Below are 19,228 nucleotides of genomic sequence, written 5' to 3' on the forward strand. Positions count from 1 at the left end.
CTCTGGCTGTCCTGGGACTCACTTTGTAGACCAGGCTGGCCTCGAACTCAGAAATCCGCCTGCCTCTGCCTCCTGAGTGCTGGGATTAAAGGCGTGTGCCACCAACGCCCAGCTACAAGATTTCTTCTATGAAGTCTCTTATTTGCTTTTTTGGTTTCGTTTGTTTTGTTATGATTTTAAAATTTTTGTTTAGTTAGTTAGGTGGTTGTTGTTGTTGTTGTTGTTGTTTGAGACAGGGTTTCTCTGTGCAGCCCTGACTATCCTGGGACTCACTTTGTAGACCAGGCTGGCCTTGATCTCACAGAGATCCATCTGCCTCTGCCTCCCAAGTGCTGGGATTAAAGGCTATTTATTTATTTCCATGTTATTGCATTTGCTTGTGTGTGTGTGTATGTGTGTGTGTGTGTGAGTGTATTGTGTGTGGGGAGTATGTGTGTGGGGGGTGTGTGTGTGTGTGAGTATGTATGTGTATGTATGTGTGAGTGTGTATGTGGGGGTATGTGTATGTGTATGTATGTGTGTGTGTATGTGAGTGTGTATGTATGTGTGTATGTGTGTATGTATGTGAGTGTGTATGTATGTGTGTATGTATGTGGGGGGTGTGTGTGTGTGTATGTGTGGGTGTGTATGTATGTGTGAGTGTGTATGTGGGGTGTGTGTGTGTGTGTGTGTGTGTAAGTGTGTATGTTTGTGTGTGTGGTGACTACAGTGCACATGTGAAGGTCAGAGGACAGCTTAGGGAGCCAGGCCTCTCCTCCCACCAGGTGGGTCCCAGATACTGAACTGGAGTTGCTGGACTGGGACAAGCACCCTCACCTGCCGAGCCTTCCTCCTGCATTGCTTTAGAAAGTCCAAATTTTGTCTAGTTTGCTATGAACGGTGAAAATGGACCAGTGAGAAGAGCTGTCCTGCCCAGGCGGACTCAGACTGGGAGGTCTTGCCACAGTATCTTGCCTTAAATCCCAGAACTCAGTGTAGCCTAGGCTAGCCTTAAACATGCACTTCCTGCCTCTTCCAAGTGCAGGGATAACGGCCTATGCCACCATGCCTGGCTGTATCTTTTAAGAGAATGACTCGAAACCTATGCAGAGGTCACACCTATGATTCCAGCACTTGGGGGGAGCCAGGGGGTGCGTTGCTGAGTCAGGAGGATTGCTGAGAAGTTGGGGCCAGCCTGGGCTACAGTGTAAGATCCTATCTCAAAAAAAAGAACAAACCCTGTTTAGGAGAGAGATTATTCATGCTTTATGAGATCACTGCCTGCTGCTTCCACGGGGTTCCCACTTTGTGTTCATCTCCCTGGCCCCTGTTAGACAGGGGTCCAGGATCTGAACTGGGCACTGCAGAGCCACAACTTCCAATCTTGTGGTCATTGTAGACATGGCAGCTAATTTCTCCCAGGTCCCTCGAGGAGAGCATCAGCCCACACCCACACAGGAAGGAGCAAACACATAGAACCTTCTACGCCCAGGGCTGCCCACTTTGAAGTCAGGGACCGAGGGACTCCAGATGACAGCGTATGAAAAATAGAGACACCTAGACCCCACCCCTGGAAACTGTGAGTCAGGGAGGGGTAGGCCTTTCAGTTTCACCTGCTCCAGTCGAGACCCAGAGGGGGCCTCGGAGCTAGACCCTGGGCATGTCACTTCCTCCCAAAGCCTCCATCCATTTCCTTACCTGTCAAGTTCAGATAATGAGTTCCCTACCTCCTGGCCCAGGGTTGATTGAGATCTTGCAGTGAGCTCTTGCCCACTGTTGCCCCACCCCTGCCGTTTCCTTTCCTGTCTGGTCCCGCCCCTCACCCCACCTCAGGAGTAGGAAAGTCTAGCAGTCTGAGGTCAGCCTCTCTGTGCAGAGGGCCCCAAGTGTCTAGAGCCCCAAGTCCCACCTCATCCAGACAACCGACAGCCCCGGTCCTGGACTCGGCAAAGTCAGTCACAGAAGGCACTGATGAGGAACCCGTAATGTTAGGAGGATGCAAGTGAACACCCAAGGGAGGGAACAGACCTGGGGATGCAGCTGAGCTGATGGAGGCCTTGCCTAAGTGCACCCACATGTGTCCCGTCCCAGGATTGGGTTAGCCCAGCACTGCCTAAACGGGGCATGGCATAGAACATGATTGGATGGGAGAGGCAAGAGGATCAGGAGTTCAAACTCATACAGAAGGAGTTTGAGGCCAGCCCAGACTAGCTGAGAGCCTGCCTCTAGAAACAAAACAGGAATGGACTGGAGAGATGGCTCAGTGGTTAAGAGCAAAGGACCCGATGTCCTTTGGTGTTGAACAACTTCCTCGTAACTCCAGTTCTATAAACAAGTAAGATGATATCGACCTTTAACCTCAGCACCAGAACACTGAGGTAGAAAGTGGAAGGCCAGCTTAGGCTACAGAGTGGCATCCTGTCTCAAATGCCCCTCCTCGATTTTCTTTCTGTCAGATTTAAACAACAGACCGGCTGGCAGGAATTCAGCAGGTTAACACATCTGCTGCCAAGCCTCACATCCCAAGTTGCATCCTGGGTACCACCCTCACCCCCCATCCTTGTTGCAAGAAGAGAACTGACTCCCCATAAGTTGTCCTCTGAGCTCCACACAAGAGCTGCTAAAATAATAGATTTGGAAAACAAAGTGCACCCTTAACAGCTATTATTACTCTGCCTGGTTATTAAGTTGTGCTCTGAAATGATCTTGGGCTGCCCCATTTGTGAATTTCTGGGTGTCACCCATTCAGAACTTGTCAGCCAAATCCTTTCCCCAGAGTTCAGTCCTTACTAGAGGGTAGCCATTTGGCTGGGGTTTTGCAGGAAGCACCCTCAAATAGGCACTTTGAGAAGAGACACAGCAGATGGGGGTAAGACTCTTTTTTTTTTATGATTTATTTATTATACGTAAGTAAACTGTAGCTGTCTTCAGACACACACCAGAAGAGGGCATTAGATCTCATTACGGATGGTTGTGAGCTACCATGTGGTTGCTGGGATTTGAACTGAGGACCTCTGGAAGAGCAGTCAGTGCTCTTAACCGCTGAGCAGTCTCTCCAGCACCGTAAGTAAGACTCTTGGATGATTACTGTCATTTTAAATAGTCTGTGGGCCACCTGGCGGTGGTTCCATTTGATCCCAGTACTCTGGAGGCAGAGGCAGGTGGATCTTTGTGAGTTCGAGGCCAGCCTGGTCTACAGAGTGAGTTCCAGGACAGCCAGGGCTATACAGAGAAACCCTGTCTCAAAAACAAAACAAACAATAATAATCATGAAAAGAAAAAAAGACCGTGGGTGCCCAGCACTGTTTTCTGGAGGCAGTCGCTGGACTTTTAAATGTTAGACCTTGAGCTGATGGCACCCCTTAAACTAACCACAAATGCATTAGCTAGAACTTGCGTGCATCTAAGTAACAAGGATAAACTCAGATGGGTTAAAGGAAAGGATATTTACTAGCTCTCAGCCAGAATTCCAGGAATGGGCCTGGGAGAACAGCTTAGTGATAGAACACTTACCTAGCATTTGCAAGGTCCTGGGTCCATCATAGACACACACACACACACACACACACCACTCACATACATACTCATGTACACATATACACATGCACCATTTGCACATACACATACATATACACACTCATGCACACACTAATGAACACAATCATACACACACATTCACACATACACATTTGCATGAGTATACACACACACACACACACACAAATTATTTATTTTGTTTTTTGGAGCGTCTCATGTAGCCTAGGCTAGACTCAACTCCTGATCCTTCCTTCCTCCTCCCAAAGCGCCAGGACTACATGTCTGCTCACTACATTCCTGATGTCTTTACCTTCTCTTTCCTTTAAATAAAATAGCAATTTGGACTGGAAAGGCGACCCAGTGTGTATGTTTCCTGACAAGCCTGACATGGCGGAAGGAAAAACTGGGTCCTCCAAGTTGTCCTCTGACCTCCATATCTACAGCATGGCTTAAGCATAAGAAATAAATGCAATAAGAAATTTTAAATCACTTTATACAGTGGCCGTAACATGGGGAGCAACCGGGATGCAATACTTTTTCTTTGAGATGGGGTCTCACTGTGTTATCCATGGCTGTCCTGGAACTCTCTATGTAGACCAGGATGGCCTGGAACTCAGAGACCCTCCTGCCTCTGCCTCCTGAGTATAGGGATTAAAGGCATATACTACCATATCCCACCCAAGAAGTGACTATTTTCTAACAGTATTTTAACCACAGTGTTGATGATTAAGCACTGTATCAGAATTTCCCCAAAGCTCCCTCCCCCTCCCTTCTTTTTACCAAAGTTTCTGGTTCAAACCAGCCCTTTTGTCTTAGCACCATGGATCTCCTAAGCCAGTGCCTACCCCACCCCAACCCACACACGCCATCACTGCCACACAGCTACCATCTCTCCTGTTTCTCTGTCTCAGGGGCCGTTTCTCACAGGCATTCTCTGAGCCTTCCCTAGCTCCCTTCCCTATTCAGAGGCCCCTCCTCTCATCACACCAGCCTGGGTGCACATGGCAGCCTGAGTCTTTGGTTAAAAGTGATGAAGTCGAGGGTCTTGCCCTGGAATGGCCCACTGCCTCCCTGCAGATAGCCTAGAGCTCATAGGGCTCTGAAATCTTACCACTCCCGGGCTCCTAAGGTGTAACAAAATAACCGGGAAGAGTCCTCCCAGATCTGAATCCCTGCTCTGCCAGCTGAGTGGGCCCTCAAGGTTTCTCCTCTGTCATGTGGGGACAGAGGTCGTTGCTATGGCAGTGATGTGAGTGACGGACGCAAGAGTCTGCTCTTGTGCATCAAATAGGACGGTGCCCACAGAGAACTCAGCCGAGGCAGGGCAGGGATGAAAGAGCAAACAAGATGGACTCATAGTCTTTTGGCCAAGGTCTGATCCGGATGCAGAAAAGCAACCTGTCGCTCTGTCCAAGGTGCTGTCCCACAACCTGTACACGGTCCTGAACATCCCCCATGACCCCGTGGCCCTGGAGGAGCACTTCCGGGATGACGATGATGGCCCCGTGTCCAGTCAAGGTTATATGCCCTACCTCAACAAGTACATCCTAGACAAGGTAAGGAGCTCAGGGGGGGGGGGGGCGCCGCTCCCCCCGCACCCTAACGCCTAGCCTTCTCCCCAGACACTCCACTCCCCTGGTAAACTCCCATTTCTGTCCATACTGTCTGTCCCTGCTCCTCAATCTGCAGTCGCCATCCAACCACATGTTCCCTATTGTCTGTCCTCTCTCTTAGCTCCCGCACTGCCGAAGCCCGTACTCATTCCCACCCTCCTCTTCTCGGCTGTCTCCTTGACTGTGCCATCTCCTGGGCTTCCCTTCCTTTCTCCCTTGGGCTGAGAAACTAGTTTCATCCTTGCCATGGAAGTTAGAGTGTGAAAGTAACATTGGAGTGTCCTAGCCAACTTCGAGTTCAGTCTTGGGCTTGGCGGGACTGGGAGGTGGGGTCTGTAGATGAACCCAAGAAGGCAGGCTGGAGCTGAGGTAGGAGGAGGATGAAGCAGCTGGCTGATGCAAGCCTCACCGCAGGTGGAGGAGGGAGCTTTCGTGAAGGAGCACTTCGATGAGTTGTGCTGGACCCTGACTGCCAAGAAGAACTACAGGGCAGATGGCAACGGGAGCAGCCCGCTCTCTAATCAGGATGCTTTCCGTCTATGGTGCCTCTTCAACTTCCTGTCTGAGGACAAGTACCCGCTGATCATGGTTCCCGATGAGGTAAGGGTGACATCAGAACCAGACGGTGGAGTCACTGAAGGCCAAGCCCCTGGCAAAGCCTCAAAGGAAGACAGAGTATCTTTGGGCGTTCCCAGATCCCCTAACTTCACCGGCACCCCATTTCCGGGGGGGGGATTGCGGGGGGGGGGAGACTCTGCAAGTTCTCAGAGGAAGAAAATGAGCCACAGATGTTTATAATCTGTGGCTGCATAGACGAAGCACCCTGCTGATCATTTAAAGACCGCTCAGATCCTGCAGGGATTCGATGGAACAGCAGGGTTAGGCACAGCAGCGGTACTCTAGGAAAGGCCTTTGTTCAGGGAAAGGGAAGCCGGTGTGCAGACAGGAAGTAACTCCCTGGTTACTCAAGGTGGGCAACCAAGTCTGGCCTTTGCCCCAGAGAGAGTTTCTTTCTTTTCTTTTCTTTTTTTTAAGTGGAGAGCCAAATAGACTCAAAAAAAAAAAAAAAAAAAAAAAAAAAAAAAAAAAAAAAACAAAAAAACAAAAAACAAAAAACAGGGCATGATGGGAGTGGGGGGAGGGAAGGCCAGGAACCTGGGCCCTGCCTCCTTGGTTCTGGGGGAACTCTGAGATCTGAACTAATGCCTTTGACTAACCCCCCAGGGGAGACCCAGTGGTCCCCCAGAGTGTCACCAAGAAAGTTTCCCAACACTGCTGGGGCCAGTGTGGGCACTCTCAGCAGGTTCTTGCCAGTTGGGACAGAGCAGCCTCTCAGTGAGTAGGAAGGCCCATACTGCTGTGAGAACAAACTGATGCAGGATGTACCCCAACCACCACTTCCTGTTCCCCTGCCATGGCTTTCCTGTGCTGGCCCTGCTTACCCCCAACCTTAGTCCCACTGATCTCCCACAAGGGAAGGAGCTCAAGGGCTGCGGATTGACTGTGGAGTCAGAAATCCAAATGGAGTCCTGGCTGCCCCCCGCATGCTGTGGGACTTGAAGGAAGTCACTTCCCACACTGAGCCTTGGTTTTCGTCATATGCAAAGCTGAGGGCAGTGGGTAGGTAGGAGGGTGTTTTCTTTAGGAGGCTGTATTCTTTTTGGTCTCTGTGTAACCTGGCTGTCCTGGAACTCACTCTGTAGAACAGACTGGCCTTGAACTCACAGAGATCCTCCTGCCTCTGCCTCCTGGGTGCTGGGATTAAAGATGTGGGCCACCAACCACCACCACCACCACCACCACACTGGCCAGGCAGGAGGGTTCTTAGACCATTTCTGATGCTGTAATTTGCCACTCTGACTGGCCTCTCAAGTCCCATCAGACCCAATACTTCATTGTATGTATGTATGTATGTATGTGTGTATAACAGGCAATACTATATAGAACAGGCTTGCCTCAAACTTACAGAGATCTAGACCAGGCCATGAAGGCACACACTTGGGAGGCAGAGGTAGGTAGATCTCTGAGTTTGAGGCCAGCCTGGTCTACAAAGTGAGTTTCAGGACAGCCAGAACTATGCAGAGAAACCTTGTGTTGAAAACCCAAAAGAAAACCCCACAAAAAACCCTCACAGAGATCTGCCCACCTCTATGTCCCAAGCAAGTGCAAGGGATTAAAGGCGTGAGCCACCAAGCCCAACATGACCCCACTTTTTAGTTTATAGCAGAAAAAGGGGTGGTCTTAAGACAGGGAAGATGGAGGAGGTCTGGGCTGTGGGACCCCTGGAAAAACCTCTCTCCTGGTTTCCACCTGTGTGTGGCCTCCCCCTTGCCCTGGAGTCGCTGCTGAGGTCACTTGGCCTCCCTCTTGCTCCCAGGTAGAGTATCTGCTGAAGAAGCTCTTTGGCAGCCTGAGTTTGGAGATGGGCCTGGGCGAACTGGAGGAGCTGCTGGCCCAGGACACCCAGTCGGCCCAGACCGCAGTGGGGCTCAGCGTCTGGCAGTTTCTGGAACTCTTCAACTCAGGCCGCTGCCTGCGGGGTGTGGGGCGCGACTCCCTCAGCATGGCCATCCAAGAAGTCTACCAGGAGCTCATCCAAGACGTCCTGAAACAGGTCAGGCAAGCCGGGAGCCCTGGAGGCGACCCTTGGGAGCCGGTGGGGTGATGGAGACCGAGGAGGCCTCTTGCTGACTTCGCCTCCGGCCACAGGGCTATCTGTGGAAGCGAGGGCACCTGCGGAGGAACTGGGCTGAGCGCTGGTTCCAGCTGCAACCCAGCTGTCTCTGCTACTTTGGGAGTGAAGAATGCAAGGAGAAACGAGGCACCATTCCCCTGGATGCTCACTGCTGTGTGGAGGTGAGGTCACAGAGTGCTGACAGGGGGTTGGGAGCAAGGCCGGTGGAAAGGGGAAAGCCGCCAGGATGGTTCGGCTTAGAGTAAGTTAGTGCATCTCAAACCCACCTGGCTACCCACCTGGCTACCTCGAGGCCGCTCATGCCCGGTAGGCACTTTTATTTTTTCCTCGTCAAACGCGGGGGACCTCCTGCATGACGAGGCAGTTGTTCCACCATAGCAGCCCAGTGACACCACTTTAAAAAGACTAAAACCACCGACCAGATGCCAAAGCCACTGGTAGATTATTAGATGTCATTAGAGATTTCAGAGGGCCTGACTCAGACCTAACACTTCGTGACAAATCTTTCCAGTCCCTTTTTCTTTTCCCTTTGACACAGGGTTTCTTTTTTCTTTCTTTCTTTCTTTCTTCTTCTTCTTCTTCTTCTTCTTCTTCTTCTTCTTCTTCTTCTTTTTCTTCTTTTTTTTTTTTTTTGGTTTTTTGAGACAGGGTTTCTGTAGACCTCACTCTGTAGACCAGGCTGGCCTCGAATTCAGAAATCCGCCTGCCTCTGCCTCCCAAGTGCTGGGATTAAAGGCGTGCGCAACACAGGGTTTCTTGTCAACTTACATAGTCAACACTGACCTTCAGTTCCCAATGCCTTTGCTTCTACCTCTTAAATGCTGGGATCACTCGTGTGTGTGTATGTGTGTGTGTACATGTTCCTGTGGGTATACATGCACATATATATGGAAACCAAACTTTAAACTAGGGTGTCATTCCTCAAGAGATACCTGCTTGGTTTGTTCCTTTTCTCTTTGAGTGTGTGCATATGCATGTGTGTGCCTGTGTCCTACACACATATGCATATGGAGGTCAGAAGTCATCCCCTGATGTAATTCCTTCAGGAGCCATTTACCTTATTTTTTTATGATAGAGTCTCTCACACTGGGACACAGGGTTCACCGATTTAGATAGGCTGGTAGGCCAGTGAAACCCTGGGACTCTCTTCTCTCTACCTGCCAACACTGGGATTATAGCAGGCCTCGTCATGCCTGCCTGTTTCCTTGATGCTGGGCTAGGACTCAGGTATGCATTCTTATACCACGAGCACTTTCCAATTGAACTACCACCCACCTTAGTAACCTCAGTTTCTTTGGTTTTGAGACAGAGTCTCTCACTGGTGCGGATCTTGCCATGTAAGTTAGGCTGGTGGCCATCAAGTTCTGGCATCTGCCTGTCTCCACTTCCTCAGTGCTAGTATAAAAGCATGTACAGTCATACCCAGCTTTGATGACATCACACCTGGCTGTGATGACATCACACCCAGCTTTGGACACAGACTCTAGGGACTGATGCTTTTATAGCTGAGAATTTCATACAACTTGTCTTGATCATATTCACCTCCCATTCCCTAACTCTTCCTCGGCTCACCCCTCCTTTTTCCCTACCCAACTTTGTATCTTTTTTTTTTAATCTCTCAGGATAATTTGGTCTTACCAAGTGCTACACTCTTCCTCTCCCAGCAACTAACAATTTGCCAGTAGCACCACTGCCCAACTCCCCTGTCCTTTCTGGGATTTGGTCTGGCATGAGCTTGCACAGGCTTTGTGTATGCTGTCAAATATGTGTGTGCTCATTCGTGCATCTGCCCTGCCAGGTTCAGAAGATAATGGTTCCTTGCAGTCACCAGCTGCCTCGGGCTCTTACGGTTTTTCCACTCCCTTCTGAAGTGATCCCCGAACGTTGGGAGGGAGTTTGCAGGCTGAGCATTCCGCACCCTGGCCAATTGTGGATCAGTGTGTTAAACACCATCTACTGATGACAGGAGTTTCCCAGCCTAGGGAATGCCCATGAGACGTTAGGAGTCAGTTTCATACATACCCTGTCCATTTAGCAGCACGATCATTTTGGGCTCTCCTCTGGGGCTTATGACCTGTGTAGCTGTGGAGTGTAGATTTCGCTACCCCGCCTAAGCTCTGGGAATGGCCAAGCAACCAGACCCCACCCAGCTTCCCTTGAACCCAGGGATAAAAGACACAGACACACACGTTGTTCATTTTCAACCTGCCTTCTTTGCCCTATTCCTGGGCATTACTAAACTCCCATGGCTAGCATGCCCTTATCAATACTCTTAGCTCTGCACCTCCAACCTGCCCTAAACTTTAGTTGCTCAGTACATCTAGTCCCTGCTTAATGCCCCTGACCCCCTGCATGTAGGAGTGGCCTGTGTGGCCACTTCGTTTAGAGCTCTCACATGGCTGGTCAACTTTTTTCCATCTGAAGCATGGCAAACTCTCCTCTCCTTCCTTGGGTCTGTCTGCTTGCCTCCAGGGACCCGGAGGTCCCGCTTATCCCTTCTGCCCAGCAATTGGCTCATGGCTTTTTTACTGACAGATCAAGAACCAATTGGAGCTGGGGAGCCGGGCAGTGGTGGCCACGCCTTTAGTCCCAGCACTTGGGAGGCAGAGGCAGGTGGATCTCTGAGACTGAGGCCAGTCTGGTCTACAGAGTGAGTTCCAGGACAGCTGGGGCTACACAGAGAAACCCTGTCTCGAAAAACAAAAACAAAACAAAATAAAACAAAACAAAACAAAAAAAAAACCAACTGGGGAACAGGACCTTAGCATCAGCAGTGCCCCCACATGAAGGCATAGGTAGCTAAATAGTGGTGTCAAGAATGGGTTTCATCCTTTAAAGTGAGACTTTGATTGACTAAAGTGAGAGAGAGTGATTGGTTACTCCCATGTTCCTGCCACAGTTGCCCAGTGGGCATGTCTTTCCAGGCCCGTCATTACTGAAGCCTGAAGGCTTCAGAGCTGAGCCTGGCTGATGATGGCTGCTCTCCAGTATCAGACACCTTCTAGCCTAATGGAAGCCAGCCAGTAGAGACAAAGCTTCAGGTTCATACCAGCTTGATTTTGCCGTGTTCTAAGACTTAAGCATTGGAGTCTTCAAGCAACTGCATCAGTGTCTTATGGTCAAGTTCCAGAGTGATTCCACAGCCTGTAATGTTTGGGAATCTCTGGGACCTCACTGGCCAATAACTCCAAAAGCAACTCACGGCTGGCACTGGGTTAAATATTTATTTTTCATTGAATTTTATGTGTAGGTGTGCCTGAGGGTAGGTAGGTGCACCATATGTGTTCAAGAACCCGAGAAGGTAAAAAGAGGGGTCAGACTTCCTGGAACTCGAGTTCAGAGTATTTGTGAGTAGCCATGTTGGTGGTGCTGGGAGCCAAACCAGACCCTCTGCAAGAGCAGTAAGCAAGCACTCTTTTTTTGTTGTTTTGGTTTTTTTTGTTTTTGTTTTATCGAGACAGGGTTTTGTGTAGCCCTGGCTGTCCTGGAACTCACTCTGTAGACCAGGCTGGCCTCAAACTCAGAAATCTGCCTGCCTCTGCCTCCCAAGTGCTGAGATTAAAGGCGTGCGCCACCACCGCCCGACACGAGCACTCTTAACAGCTGAACTAGCCAGCCCCCCAACACTGGATATATTTCTAGTGGATATATTTTCATTTCTCTTTGGTACATACTTATATAGGAGTAGCATCACCGAGCCATATAATTCTAGCTTTTGAGGAAATACCAGACTTTCAACAGTTACATCACACAATAATCTGTCACATCAATGGGATAAGTATTACAGTTCTTCTATATCTTTTCTTGTTGTTTTTACATTAACATTTTAAAGATTTGTTTATTTTATGTATATGAGTACACTGTAGCTGTACAGATGGTTGTGAGCCTTCCTGTGGTTGTTGGAAATTGAATTTAGGACCTCTGCTCGCTCTAGTCAACCCTGCTCACTCTGGTCAGGCCCTGCTTGCTCAGTCCCTGCTCTCTCAGGCCCACAGACTTATTACTATAAATAAGTACACTGTAGCTGTCTTCAGATGCCCACATTAAGAATTTATTAAGGGTGCCTCATACTCCAGAGACTGAGGCAGAGGTGGAGACTTTTGAGGTAGGAGGCCAACCTGGGCTACACAACAAAACCTTGTCTCAAGAGAAAATAGCTACCTGAGGCATTATCCCTTTCTGTTGCATAAAGAAACAGGTGTTGGGTAAGCCTCCAGGTATCTCAGAGCCAATTACGTTCTCTATGAAGTAAGGTCCGACAGGAATATATGACTGTAGATAAATGTTTTATGGAAAACACTAGTGCAGAGCTGGGCACGTTGTGGTACACACCTTTAATCCCAGCACTTGGAAGGCAGAGGGAGAGTTTGAAGCCAGCCTGGTCTATAGAGCTAGTCCAGGACAGCCAGAGCTACACAAAGAAACCCTGAGAGAGAGAGAGAGAGAGAGAGAGAGAGAGAGAGAGAGAGAGAGAGAGAAACAAGAGAACACTAGGGCAGAGCAAGGATGTTAAACACACCCTGCATTATCAGTATCTCCAAACCCTTGAAGAACGAGTGCCATTTAAGAGACCAGGTGGAAATCAGCAGTTGTAGGTCATGAGTGAGGCTCCAGGCACATGTTCAAGCATGTACTATAGACTAAACCTTGTGGAGAGATACCAAGAATAAAGTGGCTCACACGCACCCCGTAACTAACAATCCACCCCAGACCATGCATACTCCCGGCAGGGTGGGAACGGTCCCAGAGAAGATGGTCAGCCAGGAGAAAGAGGAGGAAGCTGGAGCTGGGGGTACTACAGGGGCAGATGTGGCTCCTATGTCAGCGAAGTCACCTGGCCTGGGCCATCCCGTAGGTGCTTCCGGACCGCGAAGGAAAGCGCTGCATGTTTTGTGTGAAGACTGCCAGCCGCACCTATGAGATGAGCGCCTCAGACACCCGCCAGCGCCAGGAGTGGACGGCCGGTGAGTGCCGGCCTGGGTCTAACTGGGCCTGCCTGTTCAACGGAGTGACCTTTGGGGCCCCTTTTCGGTGGTGACTAGACCAGGGCTGACTCCGTCCGGCTCTGCCCTTAGCCATACAGACTGCGATCCGGCTGCAGGCGGAGGGGAAGACGTCGCTGCACAAGGACCTGAAACAGAAGCGGCGGGAGCAGCGGGAGCAGCGGGAGCGACGCCGGGCAGCCAAGGAGGAGGAGCTGCTGCGGCTGCAGCAGCTGCAGGAGGAGAAGGAGAGGAAGCTGCAGGAGCTGGAGCTGCTGCAGGAGGCTCAGCGGCAGGCCGAGCGGCTGCTGCAGGAAGAGGAGGAGCGCCGCCGTAGCCAGCACAGGGAGCTGCAGCAGGCTCTGGAGGGTCAGCTACGGGAGGCGGAGCAGGTGAGACTGGCCCAGAGGGCGGGGCCTGGGAAGGGTTGGGGAGGGGTCATGACCGGGGCGTGACAGGAAGAACAGCAGGGCTGGACCTAGGTTCAGGGCTTAGTCCATGGTCTGGAGGATGCTATGGGCGGGGCCTAGATAGGGTGGAGCCCATTGGCCGAAGGGTGGACCTAAGGTAGAGACTGAAAGATGCTGTGGGCGGGGCCTGAGGGGCCCTTAGAGGAATAGGTTGGAGTAGAGCCTGGATGCTTTGGGCATGGCCTAACGGGGTGTTAGGGTAGGGCCGGAACAAGGGTAGGGCTAGGGAAAACCCCTGGTAGAATGAGACCTGGTTCAGAATTCTTTTCTGGGGGCAGGACTTGGGCCAAGGAAGCTGCTTAAGACTTCTCGATTGCAAATAATTTGGAATGAAGTCAATCTAAACTTGAACTAAATTTTAACAAAACCAGTTTGGGGACCATAAGACAGGATGCATGTGAAGGGCAGAGTAGATGCGCAGAAGCAATTGACTTTAAATTTTAAATTGAGAAAACTCAATTCTAGAGTTGGCTCAGAGGGTAAAGGTGCTTGCCACACATACTTAGCGTCCTGAATTCCGTTCCTGGAACCCCAGAAAGATGGGCAGAGGGAACCGGCTCCACAACGTTGTCCTCTGACCGCCACAGGCATGCTGTGGCATGTGTGCCCATTACACCTCCGCCTTAAGAGCTGTATGAGCTCAGACATGCACTAAGTCTCTCTGTATCAGTAACTAGAACTCTGTATATGGAAATGGGACGAGGATTCTGCGAAGGAACAGATGTAAGGAGTTTAATAAAGCCAGGCAGGTGCTACTTAGTGAGTTTGAGGCCAGCCTGGACTACCTGAGATCCTGTCTCAAAGAACAAAGTAGGTCTAGAATGATAGCCTCACAGTTAAGACCACTGGCTGCTTTTTCAGAGGACCCAGCTTGAGCTTGTACACCCACATGGGAGCTCATAGCCAGCCAGCGGATCGCACACCCTCTTCTTGCCTCTGTGAGTAGTGTTCTCATGTGGTGCACAGACATATGCAGCCAAAACACCCATGCACATGAACTAATAAAACTATAACAACAACAACAACCGCACACGCTTTTATTCCCAGCACTTGGGAGACAGAGACAGGAGAATCTCTGTGAGGTCGAGGCCAGCCTCAGAGCAACTTGGTCTCAGAAGAAAAATAAAAGCGTTCAATAACTTTTGGTTATTGTAATAATTGCAGTTCCTGGCACCCGCCATAATGATATTATAATTGTTAGGGTAGGAGCTAGGAAGGGATTACCTTCGTTTAATATGCTGGTTTATTGTAATATAACGTATTATGATGTTTAATTACATGTAATTATAACCGGTGTTGTTTTGTGTGCGGCTGGATAGCAAACATAGTGCCGTGGGCACAGCAGGCAAGCCCTCTGCTGCTGAGCTACAGCCCCAGCAAGCGTTTAATTATTCTTTCTAAGGTCAGTGCAAGAACAATAGGAGGATTCAGGGTCTTAAACAGGTCAGATCAGGAAACCCCAATTAAAGACCCTCCATACACAGAGCCAGGAAGAGTTAGGGTTGGGAGGTTGGGGATTGGGGAGTTGGCGTGGGAGGGGGCAGAAGCCTGTCTTTCTCCTCTGGTGTCCCACTGATCTGCTTTACTGCTCCCCACAGGCTCGGGCCTCTATGCAGGCTGAGATGGAGCTGAAGAAGGAAGAGGCGGCCCGGCAACGGCAGCGCATCGCGGAACTGGAGGAGATGCAGGAGAGGCTGCAGGAAGCTCTGCAACTGGAGGTGAAAGCTAGGCGGGATGAGGAGGCCGTGCGCCTCGCCCAGACCAGGTAGGCACAGTGGCCAGGGAACCTTTTCTGCCAGCGCCCGCGCGGACCCTGCCTCCCCGGCTCTGAGATGTCCCTGTGCACTCTGGCAGGCTGCTGGAGGAGGAGGAGGAGAAGCTGAAGCAGCTGATGCATCTGAAGGAGGAGCAAGAGCGCTACATCGAGCGAGCGCAGCAGGAGAAGCAGGAGCTCCAGCAGGAGATGGCGCTGCAGAGCCGTTCCCTGCAGCACGCCCAGCAGCAGCTGGAGGAAGTGCGGCAGAACCGGCAGAGGGCAGACGAGGACGTGGAGGTGAGACAAGGCCGGGAACCGGGAGAAGCTAGGGGAGCCAGTGTGTCACTGAGCCGGACCCCAGAGCCAAGCTACCTGTCTGCCAACTCGCATTATCATCAGCTGGCTGTGCCATCGTCTACAGATTGCCTAACCTCTCTCTGTCTGAAGTCTCTTATCTGGGAGAGGAAGCAGTTACCACTACAGAACAAGCTTAGCTTAAGCATGGTATTTAGTATGTAAATGCTGAACACACCTGTGGCTGTGTTTGCCAATAGTGTTATTAACCTGGGCAGGATTCCCCACCTCCTAGCCTCCTAAACACTCCCTAGAGCTTGAATGCCTGTAGAAAAGGTTCTAGGTTGTTGTTGTTTTGGTTTTAGATTTTTTTTTTAAATCTCTTTTAAAACTTTTTAAAATTTATGTGTATGTGTGCTTTGTCTGCATGAATGTCTGTGTACCACGTGTGAACAGTGTGCACAGAGTCCAGCAGGTGTTGGTTATTGCATCCCCTGAGTCTGGAGTTACAGTTGTAAGCTACCATATATGGTGTTGAGAGTTCAACCCTGGTCTTTTAAAAGCAATCAGTGCTTTTTACTGCTGAGCCATCTCTCCAGCCCAATGATGTATTTTTTTAAGTCATTTAAAATGTTTTATTTATTTTATGTATGAATGCTCTGTCTGCATGCCCACCTGCATGCCAGAAGAAGGCATCAGATCCCATTACAGATGGTTGTGATCCAATGTGCTTGCTGGGAATTGAACTCAGGACCTCTGGAAAAGCAGTCAGTGCTCTTAACCACTGAGCCACCTCCCCAGCCCCCAGTGATGTCAGGCATTCATATATATATATATATATATATATATATATATATATAATGTGTGTGTGTGTCTGTGTGTGTCTGTGTCTGTGTCTGTGTGTGTGTGTGTCTGTGTGTGTGTGTGTGTGTGTGTGTGTGTATGCCTTTAGGAGCTGGGAATTTGGCTCCATTGGGAGAGTGCTTCTTGTGTTTCTTGCCTAGCGTGCACAGAGCCCAGGGTTCAGTTCATCCCCCAGCGCGCTTTGTGTCAGGCACTGGGGCTGTAAGCTCAGTACCGAAGAGTAGGATTGGGAAGGATCAAAAGTTCAAGGCCATCATTGTGAGTTTGAGGCCAGTGAGTCTGAATACATGAGACCCTGTCTCATAAAAGGAAATTAAATACAGTATTTTTAAAGCCTTTGCTGCATGTGGTGCCCAGGCCCAGTGCACAGGAGGCAGAGGGTACACTGGTTGAGTTCTAGGCCAGCCTGATCTTTAGAATGAGTTTAGGACAGACAGTTACATAACCTACCTTTTTTTTTTTTAAACCGGGGCTGAAGTGATAGCTCAGTGGTTAAGAGTACATGCTGCTCTTCCAGAGGACTGGAGTTCAGTTCCCAGCATCCACCCTTTTTGAGGCAGGATCTCCTGTAGCCCACGCTGGCCTTTAACTCATTATTGTAGCCCAGGCTTTGACCTCCCTCTGCCTCTACATCCCAAGTGCTAGAGTTACAGGCATGGCACGCACCTCACCACCATGCCCAGCCTTACAGGACTTCCTGGGGGTAGGGGTGAGGGATGGGTAGCTGTGATCAGATTCTCAGGGCCTCTGATGCTGACCAGGCCAGCAGCCTCCACCACCACGGATGGCAGTTCTGACCCACTCCCACCGCCTTGCCCCATAGGCTGCCCAGAGGAAGTTGCGCCAGGCCAGCACCAACGTGAAACACTGGAATGTCCAGATGAACAGGCTCATGCATCCGATCGAGCCAGGAGGTGAGCCTTCCTTGGCTTGGGAGGAAGGAAGGGAGGCTGCCAGATCACCTGGGTCACGAAGGAGGTGGAACTGAAGGTCAAAGATTTCCCTTCTCCCAGAGCAGAGGCACAACCCTCACCTCTCCCATTCCGACTCACATTTCCCCTTTCTCCCTCTCTTCTCTCTGCCAGATAAGCGACCCACCACCAGCAGCTCCTTCACGGGCTTCCAACACCCTCCGCTTGCCCGCCGGGACTCCTCTCTAAAGCGCCTGACCCGCTGGGGTTCCCAAGGTAACAGAATCCTCTCAGTCAATAGCAGTGAACAGAAGTCCCTCAATGGTGGAGATGAGACTCCCATCCTGGCTTTGGCCTCTCAGGAAGAGAAACTGGATCCAGCAGCACCAGGGAATTAGCCTCCGACCACCCCCTTGTTCTTCCGATGCTGTGTCTACGGACTTGGCCACAGCAGGCCTGTGGGTGACTCCTGCCTCTGGTAAGGTCCTGGTGCTACCACCTGCCGACCAAAAGCCGATCAAGGATTGGACTTGGTTGCCATTCTCAGCAGGCCGAAGACCGTGAGGCTGTTTGAGATATTAATACTTGAGAATATGGTTCTGTGCTTCAGTCTCAAGGATCTGGGACCAGAACTGGGAAAGAAAAGGAATGACCAAGACAAGATCATACACCCCTCCCTCCAGACCAAGTTATGGAGACATACTTCCAAATAAAACTATTCACAACTGCCCACTGCTTCTGCCCCTCCCTCCCTCCCTTCCTTTATCCATCCCTCCCTTCAACCAACCCCCCATCCCTCCCTCGAGTTCAAGTTCTAGGTCCCAGGGACAGCAGGTGTGGCGAAGTGGTTAGGAACATGGACTATGGGCTGAACTAGGCTCTGCCATTTTCTCACGGGTGACCTTCACCCCCTGTACCTCCCCCCATACACACATTGGTCTATAAAGAGGATCATAATCCCTGATGTAGCAGGCCTGAGTGGAGCGTCATCATTACTAGTATCTGAAAGTGTTTATTGAGCATCTACTGTCTACCTGGAGTCCACCCATGTTACGTCATTCCCAAAGAACCCCTAAGTGCTGGATGGCTGTTGTCACAGTAACAGAGGCCTGGGCAGGTTGGGTAACTTGTCCAAAGCCTTCCAAACTTTTCCCATTTTCTCTGACTAGTGGTCCTTGTTCTCCTAGACAAGACTTCTGAGATTCTGGATTCCACGAAGTGAGCTTCCATTTCCATACCCCTCCTCCCAAGCCTGGGACATCCACTGGGGTCCCCGTTCATTATACCCTGTACCTCTCTCTAGAATGGGTTACGTCTGGACTGTCCCCTTGCGAGTGTGTTAGGTGCCAGTTTCTCCACTAGGGCACTATGTTTGGGAGACTGTTGAGCCTCCTGGGAAGTGGTCACACTATGCTCTCTACTGCTGTCCTTCCTGGATGTAAGCAGCCTCCGACTGAGCAACCTCACCGTGCCAACCGCATCATGACAGATCGAGTCCTCCAAAACCTAAGCCAAAAGAAGTCTTTCCTCCCTTGGGTTGTTTGTGTCAGACACTGTCACAGTGACACTGAAGTGACTAATACAAGCTCCTTTCCCATCCTCATAGCTGCAGAGTGTGAGCCATTGATTGACTCCTCCACTCGGCCCCACATTTAGTAAGTCACTACTCCTGTGGTGCTATGACCAGAGGCCACTGCCTTATAACCCGTCACTGTCAGCTCCTAGTTAACTAAGAGCTTCCCGGACTCCCTTCTAATTCTGCTGCCCGGATGAGTGTTTGGAAATCCTGCCCAGCCCCTTGCCACTGTCCAAAAGACTTTGGATTAAGACAGGTTCTCACTTTATAGCCCCGGATGGTCTCTAACTGAGGCTCCTGCCTAAGTCTTTCAAGTGCTGGGGATACTGGTAGACACAATCAGGCTTAGCTACATCCAAGAGTTAATTTAATTATATTCTCTATATTCTCTCTGTGTGTCTGTCCCTCCATCTGTCTGTCTGTGTGTCTGTCTGTATGTGCATACACGCACGCGTGCGCACACACACTCACATCATGGTGAGTGTGTAGAGGTCAGAGGACAACTTTCAGGAAACAGTTCTCCTTCTATCATGTGGTCCCAGGTCATCAAA

At 50.4% G+C, this 19,228-nt stretch overlaps 1 protein-coding gene across 1 annotated transcript in view; it reads left to right on the forward strand.

The window, feature by feature from the left end:
* Def6 (DEF6 guanine nucleotide exchange factor) overlaps window positions 1-17,836 on the forward strand; it is a 20,447-nt gene extending 2,611 nt beyond the window's left edge. Inside the window, exons 2-11 of the mRNA XM_021186211.1 lie at window positions 4,932-5,072; window positions 5,544-5,729; window positions 7,507-7,743; window positions 7,839-7,985; window positions 12,680-12,788; window positions 12,900-13,198; window positions 14,875-15,041; window positions 15,131-15,329; window positions 17,014-17,104; window positions 17,276-17,836. Coding sequence (XP_021041870.1) covers window positions 4,932-5,072; window positions 5,544-5,729; window positions 7,507-7,743; window positions 7,839-7,985; window positions 12,680-12,788; window positions 12,900-13,198; window positions 14,875-15,041; window positions 15,131-15,329; window positions 17,014-17,104; window positions 17,276-17,499 — 1,800 coding nt within the window. The 3' untranslated portion in view covers window positions 17,500-17,836. The remainder of the gene's footprint in view (window positions 1-4,931; window positions 5,073-5,543; window positions 5,730-7,506; window positions 7,744-7,838; window positions 7,986-12,679; window positions 12,789-12,899; window positions 13,199-14,874; window positions 15,042-15,130; window positions 15,330-17,013; window positions 17,105-17,275) is intronic.
* The last annotated feature ends 1,392 nt before the right edge of the window (window positions 17,837-19,228 follow it).

This window comes from Mus caroli, chromosome 17 (genome assembly GCF_900094665.2).
Source record: "Mus caroli chromosome 17, CAROLI_EIJ_v1.1, whole genome shotgun sequence".
In the NCBI taxonomy this organism is placed as follows: Eukaryota; Metazoa; Chordata; class Mammalia; order Rodentia; family Muridae; genus Mus; species Mus caroli.